General features: G+C 62.1%; 1 protein-coding gene across 1 annotated transcript; it reads left to right on the top strand.

Moving 5' to 3' along the window:
- The first annotated feature begins 304 nt into the window (after positions 1–304).
- On the top strand, positions 305–8,121 carry CBX6 (chromobox 6). Its single transcript, XM_081085146.1, has 5 exons — positions 305–446; positions 622–665; positions 829–894; positions 1,026–1,092; positions 5,240–8,121. Exons 1-5 carry the CDS (start codon positions 378–380, stop codon positions 6,239–6,241), a joined length of 1,248 nt encoding a protein of 415 aa, XP_080941272.1. The 5' UTR covers positions 305–377; the 3' UTR covers positions 6,242–8,121.
- The last annotated feature ends 1,643 nt before the right edge of the window (positions 8,122–9,764 follow it).

Below are 9,764 nucleotides of genomic sequence, written 5' to 3'. Positions count from 1 at the left end.
GGGGGCGTCGTCAGCTCTCCGGGCCGGGAAGATGGAGAGGGGAGCGGAAAATGTAAGACTGCAAAAGCCCAGCTTCCCACCAGCCCGGCATCCACCCGACTCCGTGCCAGGGCTCCCGCCGACCGGCGAGGCCCCTTTAAGAGCCAGCGCGCGCCCCCGCCCCGCGTGCTCTCACTTTCCATAGCAACGGCCCCGGGGGAGGGGGAAGTCCTGGCAACGGCGCGCCCGCCCGATGGGTCACGTGACGGCCCGCAGCTGGAGCGCGAGCGCGCGCCCGCCCGCCCGCCGGGGCCTGTGCGCTGCAGCGCGTGCGCGAGCGGTGCAGCACCGGCCGCGGGAGCAGGGAGTATTATGGGCTGTGGGTGCCGCTGAGCAAGATGGAGCTGTCTGCAGTGGGCGAGCGGGTCTTCGCGGCCGAATCCATCATCAAACGGCGGATCAGGAAGGTGAGCCGCCTCCCGGGGCGGGACGCCGTGTCCCCCAGCCGCTGGCCGGCCCGCGGGCCCTCGGGGCGCTGCGGTCCCGCTACCCGGGCTCTCGCCCACCCCCGCGCCGGCGCCTCCTCGGGTCCCCGCATCCTCCCCACCCCCACTTTCCCCTTTTTTTCTCTCTGTTTTTCAGGGACGCATCGAGTACCTGGTGAAATGGAAGGGGTGGGCCATCAAGTGAGTGTCGCGGGGCCCGGGGGCGAGGGCGAGGGGAGGCAGGGTCCGCCAGGCCTTTTTTCCGGGGGCGCGGGGCGGGGTGGGGGGGCGCTCACGTTTTCCCCCTCGCATGTGCCGCCGCCTCTCCGGTTCTCATCCGTGTTTTCTGCGTGTGACTCGGCAGGTACAGCACTTGGGAGCCCGAGGAGAACATCCTGGACTCGAGGCTCATCGCCGCCTTCGAGCAGAAGTGAGTTTGGGGAGCTGGCGGGGCCGGGGCGCGGCTGGGGCGCCGCGCGGGGGAACGGGGCGCCGCGCGGGCTGCGCGGAGAGGGGCCCGGGAAGGGGCTCTTTCTAACCTTTTGCGTTTCTCCGCCGCAGGGAGAGGGAGCGTGAGCTGTATGGGCCCAAGAAGAGGGGACCCAAACCCAAAACTTTCCTCCTGAAGGTAACCTGGCCCGGCCCCAGCCGCCCCCTCTCGGGCCCCTGGCCCCGGCGCAGCGCGGGGCCTGCCGGGGAGGGAGCGATCGGCGGCCGCCCAGGCGGGGCGGGCCTTTCCAGACGGGCCCCAGCTGGGCAGGGGGTGGCTCTGAGCCCTGGCAGCGACCCCGGCCTGTTCTGGCTTCAGCGGGAGGGTTGTGGGAGTTGGGGGCCAGGAGGGGGATCGTCCTCGCTGACAAAGTCAGGGTTTGGGGAGGCCAGCGGGGCTCCAGGAAGGGGGTGAATGGAGCAGGTGGGGGCTGCCCACCTGAGCTGGTGGCAGGGAGGTCGCCTCTGCACCTGAGAGCCTTCATCCCCCCCTGCCCCCCCAGCCTTGAGCCAGCTCCCCTTGCACCCTGCCTGGAATTAGAACCCAGGGGGAGTGAGTGTGGTCTCCCTCATGGCAGGGAGCAGGGAGAGGCATTCGGAGGCCACCTGCCCCCAGCTTCCCTCGCTGAGGATTTGTTCTGCATGCCTTCCCTCCTCGCTGAGGGATTCAGCTTGAATTTGACCTTAAGTCGCTTCTCTTTGAGTTCATCACCCAGGCTGGGCCCCTGGCTTCGGGGCTCTGAGCCTCGGTTCCTTCCTACCTCTGGCTGTTCCTGGAGGCACTAATGAGGATGGAGAGCAGGGGCGGGAAAGCGAAGCCCATGAGCCTCGGCAAGGGAGGGAGGCCTGGCTCCAGAGGAAGCCATCTTAGTTGGGGGATATTTTATTTTATTTTATCTTGTTGGTGAGAAAGAACAGAGTCCAGGAAAGGGGAAGGCAAGATGGCAGGCAAGGCTGCAAGTGGGCCTCCCTGGGCAACGACAGTCTCCGTGTTAGTGCTAAGATGGTCTCAGGGCCCCTTCCCACCCTGACAGTCTGCGCCTTGTGGCAATTGGTACTGAAAGGGCGGTGAGGGCTCTGCAGAGAAGAGGTTGTGCAGAACGCAGCAGCTCAGCATCACCCATCTACCCAAAAGGCTCCAAGCCCAGCGAGCGAGGGGTGGGTGTCTCCTGCCTCGTCTCCCCTCCCCACCCAAAAGGGGACTGGTTTAAGGATTTGCTTTGGATTTAAAGCAGAAGTGAAAGAAATGTTGGTTTCCAGAATGACATGTTTCTGTAACCCCTGGCCCCTGATCTGCACATGTCTTAGGGGGTCCATGAAGCAGCCTTAACCCCTGATGCTTCTTAGGAGCAATTATGCAGAGCAGCCAGAGGGCTGGTGTGCCCGCCCCTCAGCGCTGCTGCGCACCCTCTAGCGGTGAAGCGAGTAATAACTAAAATATTGATTCACAAAATGCCTTTTTTTCTCTTTTAATAGCTTTAGTTCCTGAGCTGGCTATGGGCCTAATGCAATGCTGAGTCCCCACTTGGATTATCTCTTTTAATACTCTCAACACTCTATGAAGTGGGGAGTATTATCTCCATTTCACAGATGAGAAAGTCAAGGCCCATGGAGGGGATCCCAGCTCCCAACTTCATGGCTTCATCCTGTCCTGTCCTTTACCCTGCCCCTCAGGGAGTACACATCAGAGTAAGGGGCAAGGTGGAGAAGCACTCACAGGAACCCATGAAGGGACGGGGTGGAGAGGCAGATGAGAGGCCTGGTTGGGTGACGGAGGTCAGCTTGATGGAACCCGTGCCCTGTGAGTCACCGAGAGGCAGTGTGTGTCGTAAGCCAGCACTTTCTGCTGGGAACTATTTTGAAGGGAACAGGAGCCCAGGAAGTAGATGGCATTATCCCCACTTACACATAGAAAACAGGCCAGAGGGGTTCCTCAGAGCCTGGCCTGTCACCCGGTCAGAATGCTATAAACACTTGCCTATGGTTGCCATTTTTAAATCAAAGGCTGAACCAGTTCCTGTCTACAAAAAATTTTCACTCTGGGCAGATAATAGGAGAAAGGTTAAACCAATCCCCTTTTCAAAAGAAAATGGCACATAGTGGGGCAAAAGCAGATTTACAGTTGTTCATATGGAAAATAATTCAAAAATAAACTTTCATATAGTCACAACTCTAAGCCCACTTTTGCCCCATCCTGTATTTAGGAATTATAAAGGAAGAAATGTTTCTCGCAGGAAGTTTGGGAACCATACCTTAGACAAACCTTACTGCTCATAGAGAAGCGTGGACAAATTAGTATTGAGTACTTGCAGCACGAGGTCAGCTGATAGGCCAGGCACTGCTCAGCAGGTGACAGTGGTGGCCACAGGAGCCGCTGTGACTGCACAGATAGGGAAAGAGGCCGGGAGGCCCGCTGAGCTGGGAGTTCATCCTGGCGCTGATGTTGCCCACACTCGTAGCCACTCCCCAGGGACTGTCCATCCCTGCTGGCCTCTGTCGGAACCATTATTACAGAGGTCCAAGGGCTCAGGCGGCATGCAGAGGGGAACCGCTCACCCCGGGGGGGATCAGGCAGAACCACAATCCCTAAGCTCCAGCGGGGTTGACCCTGCAAAAGGCCCTATGTGCTTTCCCTGCCTCTGGGAAACGCTATATGGGAACCAGGTACTGGCTGGGAGCAGGAGTTGCTGGTCCCCCTGGCAGGGGCAGGCCGGCTCCCTGTGCTGCCACCTAGTGGCTGAAAGGGTTGTTGACCAAGCAACCCTGGAGGCCCTAAGTGTCTGGGAGGGCCTGGCATTACAGTGTACTCCCACGTTTTAATGAAAAATACATCCTTCCTTACTCAGCAGATAAGTCAGAAAACACCTCTTCTGGGGGTCGTGGTCAAATACAACCTAGTCTTGTGTAGGGCGGTGCAGCCTGCCTCCCAGGTGCTGGTTAAGCATCCAGTGGTGGTATGGGGTGAGGTGAAGGGACCCCAAACCACAGATCCCGCTCCCAGCGAGCTCACAGACCATGGGAATGTGGCCTTTTCGTGGCCACACCATCTCCCACCTGGATGAGTGCAGTTGCCCCCTAGAGTCCCCTGCCCTGCTAGGAGCTGGGTGTACCCCTGAAAGAGCCCCCTGCCCCACCAGGAACTACAGACCAGTCAGCCACCTCCACCCTCTCTTCAGCCATTGCTCTCAGTCCCTCGGCCACTCCGCACCCTCTCACCGCCGACTCTGCCTCCACCGTTTGTCTTACAGCAGCGTCCGTCAGCAGGCCAGGGGGCCCCTGCAGCCCCCTGGGGCCCAGTCACTCAGGAAGGACCAGGGCTCTCCTACTCAGCTTCGTCCTCCAGGATCTGGGCCCCTACCTGCTTGTCTGGTCACCTGCAGCCTAACTGCCTGTACCTTGTCTTCCCCAAGGAGCCAGCCCCCGGGTGGAGGCTCTGCGCTCCTAGCTGTAGCCCCAGCAGCTGGCACATCCCGTCAGCACTTCACAGTGTAGGAAGGATAGACGGGCCACGGAGGTCAGCTGATGGGCCTGTGAGTCCCTTGCTCTGAACCTGGGGTCTCGGGGCCCTGCCACGCCCAAGTGTCCCACGATGTAGCAGGTGAGCTGCTGCAGAGCCCTGGAGAGTAACAGGTGTCACGCCTGGGGGTGCAGTGGCCGGCTGCCCACAGAACTCTGCTCAGCTGCCCTGCGCCCGCCACTTCAGTGCAGAGGCTAGGAAGTGGCCTGTCCCGTGCAGTGGTCAGCTGGGAGGCTAGTCCAAGCTTGAGTGCGGCCTGTTCAAAGGCAGAGAGGGGCCATGGGGAATCGGACCCTGCAAGTAGGTCATGAGGGCTGGGGTGCAGAGCGAAGCAGGGAGGGAGGGGCCGCCCTCCTTTCCAAGAATTGGTGCGCGGAGAAGGGCCCGGCCGGGCTCCTTCAGAGCAGGGTTGGTCCAGGGCTTCCAAGCAAAAGGCTGTTCTCTGTGCAGCGTCCCAAGCGTTGACACCCCTGTGTCAGCAAGGGCAGCCCCCACCCGTCTGCCTCCGGGCCCATAGCCGAGCTCGCATAGCTGGTGTGGGGCTCGCAGCTGGGGCTGGACTAGTCCGATCTGCCTCCGGAATCTCGGGCGCGTGCCTCGCCTGTGTGCCTCTCTCCTTTATCTCTAAGATGGGTCAGGAGCAGACCGATTCTCCTGATGCTCTCAGGGTGGTTTAATGAGCCCATTTGTGCGAGTGGCTGGTGCAGGGGTGTCCAGAGGAGGGCGGCAGGAGGCTGGGCCCGCACCAACCCCTCCCTGTGCCCCACAGGCGCGGGCCCAGGCCGAGGCCCTCCGCATCAGTGATGTGCACTTCTCCGTCAAGCCGAGCGCCAGCGCCTCCTCGCCCAAGCTGCACTCCAGCGCAGCCGTGCACCGGCTCAAAAAGGACATCCGCCGCTGCCACCGCATGTCCCGCCGCCCCCTGCCCCGCCCAGACCCCCAGGGGGGCAGCCCGGGCCTGCGCCCGCCCATCTCGCCTTTCTCCGAGACCGTGCGCATCATCAACCGCAAGGTGAAGCCTCGGGAGCCCAAGCGGAACCGCGTCATCCTGAACCTGAAGGTCATCGACAAGGGCGCCGGTGCGGCGGGCGCCGGGCAGGGCACTGGGAGCCTGGCCCGCCCCAAGGTCCCCTCTCGGAACCGCGTCATCGGCAAGAGCAAGAAGTTCAGCGAGAGCATCCTGCGCACGCAGATCCGCCACATGAAGTTCGGCGCCTTCGCGCTGTACAATAAGCCGCCCGCGCCCGGCCCTCTGCCGGCCCCGCCAGCCAGCAAGGCCGACCTCGCCGCCTCCGCCGCCCCGGGGCTGCTCCTCGCCGCCCCCACTGCCTCCTACGATGCCCGCAGCTCCAGCTCCTCCGGCTGCCCCTCGCCAGCCCCACAGTCCTCCTCCGACCCTGACGACTCACCCCCCAAACTGCTCCCCGAGACCATGAGCCCATCTGCCCCCGACTGGCAAGAGCCGGAGGTGCTCGACCTGTCCATCTCTCCCGAGTCGGCAGCCACCAGCAAGCGGGCACCTCCCAGCGCCACTCCATCTGCCAGCCAGGAGCCTCCCCCCGCCCCCGAGCCCGCAGGCACCTCTGAGCCGGAGGCTGGGGACTGGCGCCCTGAGATGTCGCCCTGCTCCAATGTGGTCGTCACCGACGTCACCAGCAACCTCCTGACGGTCACTATCAAGGAGTTCTGCAACCCTGAGGATTTCGAGAAGGTGGCAGCTGGGGTAGCAGGCTCCGCGGGTGGGGGTGGCAGCAGTGGGATGAGCAAGTGAGGGGGCTCCAGCAAGGAGGAGGCTTTGGGGGGCCCTCCTGCCAAAGGCCACACTCTTGCTCCCACCCCCACCCTCAGACACCCGCCTGTGCTTTGCTTGTTTCCAGTGGCTCAGTGTTAACCCTGGGATGGGTTGGGCAGTTGGAACCCCTTGCAGCCCAGTGGGGTCAGTCCTGGGCCAGATTAGGGCTGGAGTGGGGCAGAGGCACTGGGAAGTCCTCTTGTCGTTGGCCCTCTCTCCCCATGCACAGTGGGGCCCACGGGGTGACTCCTAGGGAGCCCCAGAACCTGGGGTTCAGCTGCCTCCTCCACATCCTGCCCTGTCTCCCCAGCTTGCTTCCAGCTCTCGCGCGCACAGCATCTGATTTCTCGGTGCTAACCGGGCAGCCGGGGGGCCCCTGAGGAGACCCCCTCCTTCCTCCAGGTGCCGGGGCCTGAGGGGCAGGGATGACAGAGCCCAGGCAGGTTGAGGAGCCCAAAGAGGGTGGCAGTGCCCAGAGCATGGGTCTGCCCACTTCTGGAGGAGACAAGTGCTCCTTTAGGCCCCACCCACCTCTCTACTAACCCCCGTCTGGCAGGTGGGGGGAGCGGGCAGGACCTCCCCTGCCACAGCCTCCCAGCATCGAAAGGCCCCTTCAGTTCACGACCAAAGGTGCTACCAGAGCCTGCGCGGACACTTCCAGCCGTGCGCGTGCGTCTTCAGCCGCTTGCCATGTGTGTTTCCGTGTGCAGCCGGCACGGGGTCCAGGCTTTCCAGGCGGCACTCGTTCCGGTTCCTCAGAATAGGGTCGTCGAAGGCCTGGACCTTCCCTTGCCGACAGCGGGGCCTGTGGAGGCCGCCAGGCCTACCCTCCCGGCCTGGGGGCGCTGGGGACGTGCATCCCCGTGCCCGTCTCCCGTGGGGTGGTCAGCCTGGCCAGCCAGGCCTCCGTGGCCGCTCACAGGGCATGGTGGGGCCTGAAGTAGCGAAGGGAGACGCCGTCCGAGCGTCCCCTTGCTCCTGGGTGCTGTGGGGAAGGGGGAAGCCTGGAGCTGTTCTCCGGGTCTCCAGCTTCTCGCCCCCTCTCGTCTGCCGCTGACCGCCGAGGCTTTTTCACGGCACAGCCTGCCCGAGGCAGCGGGAGGCCTCCTGTGCCCTGGGCAGCTTTCTCTCCTTCTGCTGCCAGGGAGCGGAGGCATCCATGCCAGTGGCAGAGACCAAAGCCCCAGCTTTAATCCAGACCCTGGGAGGACAGGCAGGCCAAAGTGGGGGCCAAAGGGGAGGCCTGTGTTCTTTAGAAGAGCCAGCGTTTGCAGGGCCCGGGGTCTGGTGCGTGGGGGGTCGGGGGGCAGCCCTGGGCCATTGGCTATCTCGGTTTGGCGCGAGTGGCACGCCCTGTGCCCTGCGTGAGCCGGTGTAGCTCGCTGGTATGTGCGGTGACGGTGTCAGCTCAGAGCATGATGGCAGACGGTAGGAGGAGGCGGAGGGAATCCAGTTAGGGAACAGAACGTGTGGGAGGACTCTTTCTTCCAAGTCTCCACCAGGGGCTACAGCCAGGCCTCCGGCCCTCCCCACCCCGGGGTGTAGGACGAGGGCCCTCAGAGGGTTTGGGGGGCTGGCACTCCCGGACCCTCCCCACCTGCCCTTGGTGTTGGCTCTGTGGCTGTCCAAGTGCCAATTGGCTTCCCCCAAATAAGGGCTGGTTTTCTCCTCTGTCCTTGGAGGTGATTTCCCCCGACCCCTCACCCCGGGTGAGCGACCACCTGGGTGTCAGTTACAGGTGTTTCCAGACCATAGAAATGTGTTTTCCTGAGAGTCTGTGTCATTCGTGACTTTTTTTGTAAAGAAGTTGTGTTTTCAGAGGTGATTTTATGACAGGAAAGTGAAAGAATTAGTTTTGCAAAAAACAAAAAAGAGGAAAAAAAAGAAATAGAAAAAAATATTGTGGGATTCCTATGGGGTTGGGGAGGGAGGGGAGAAGAGATATTTAAAGAAAAACTGGTAACGCAGTGATTGCACATTGAGGTGGCAATGTTAGGGCAGGAGTGGAGGGCGGTGGGCTGTGGCGGCTGCCTGCCTTCATGGTGAGGCAGAGCCCGCCCCGCCCTGGCCCAGACCCACGCCTGTCCTCCCTCCAAGGAAAGGATGCTGGCTGGTTCCAAGGGAACTAGCCAGAAGCTGCAGGGCCACGCACATGGAGCTGAGATTTGGGGAGGTGGGGCAGGCAACAGGGGGCCCACCGTCGCGGGGACCCGTCATTGGTGACTCTCCAGGAAGGCTGGTGAGTCCGTGCAGTTGGGTTTCTTGCTCTCCTCCGTTCCTCCCTTGTTGGGCCATCTGGTCCCTCCCACCGCCACCCCATGGGGGACGTCTCCCTCCCCGTCACCCAAAGACCAGGACCTCCTGTGCTCCCCTGGCCATGGAGGGGGACCAGGCTTCAGGAAGACAGGAGCTGCGGACTCGGGGAGACTTAGGTGGTGACCCTAAGGGGTTGGGGGTTAGCATGGAGAGAAGGGCATGCCTACCCCTTCTCTTTCCACTGGTGGATGGTTGCCACCCTGACCCCTAGCCTTGCAGCCTCACCCCCCTGGGCATGTGCAGAGGCACGCGGGCTCACTGCTCCGAGATGAGCAGCTCCCTGGTGGGCCTGAGTGGACGGCGTCACGAGCAAACAGCGCTGCTGACCCCCCTCCCAGGGCGGCTGGGAGCAGGGCCCCACGCACCCACACACGCTTGCACGGATCAGCCTCCCATGGGCCCTTCCCCCTTGCTGCTTTTCCATTTGCCTAATTACCAAGCAGAAGTTGCAGTCTGGTTTGCTTTATTTTTACATGTGAAATACCCCCATCGCTGATCTCCCATGTTCAAGTATTGGCTGGGGCATCGGTCGTGTCCCCTTAATGCCACCCCTTCCTACCCACATATCATAGGAAACAGGTGAGGTTTGGTGTCTCTGGTTTGAGATGGGAAGTTGGACCATCCCTGTGTTGTTCCCCTCTCTGACCCTCATTTGCCCATCTGTGAAATGGGTGTATGGGGAGCAAGGCCTCTTAGGAAAGCACTGCTGGTGTCCAGGCAGCGGCTGGGGATTAGGTGAGTGGTGGTTGCGGTTGCTGGCCCTGGGCCTCCAGCCTCCCACAGCCCCTGTTCTCACCTGCGGAAGGGTCAGGGTCCCAATGAGTTCCATCCTTCCTCTGCCCTGGAGAGAGGTGATGATCGAGTCCCCAGCCTCACTGAGGTGGGCAGGTTGGAGGGATCACCCCATTTATGGAAACGGGGGCTCCGAGAGGCAGGGATGCTGCATGGGAGTGTTCTGGCCTTTGGCATTTCTAAAGCCCCTTTAAATCCTGGGCCCTGGGCCCTGGAGCCAGGGGTCCTGGCTGAGGGGTCAGCCCAGAGTAGGAAGTGTTGGCTCGGGCCTGAGGGTGAGGTGGGACCGCTCCAGCCGTCCTGGCCTCTGGGGCAGGTGAACACCGTCTCTCCCACCTGGGGCTTATGGGTTTGGTTTGATTTTGCACTTGGCCCACCCAGACAGTGGAGCCCC

The sequence above is a fragment of the Myotis nattereri genome, assembly GCF_964212035.1.
Source record: "Myotis nattereri genome assembly, chromosome: 2".
NCBI classification, from domain to species: Eukaryota; Metazoa; Chordata; class Mammalia; order Chiroptera; family Vespertilionidae; genus Myotis; species Myotis nattereri.
Note: the sequence above shows the minus strand (reverse complement) of the source record. Positions and strands in the feature narration are given on the sequence as shown.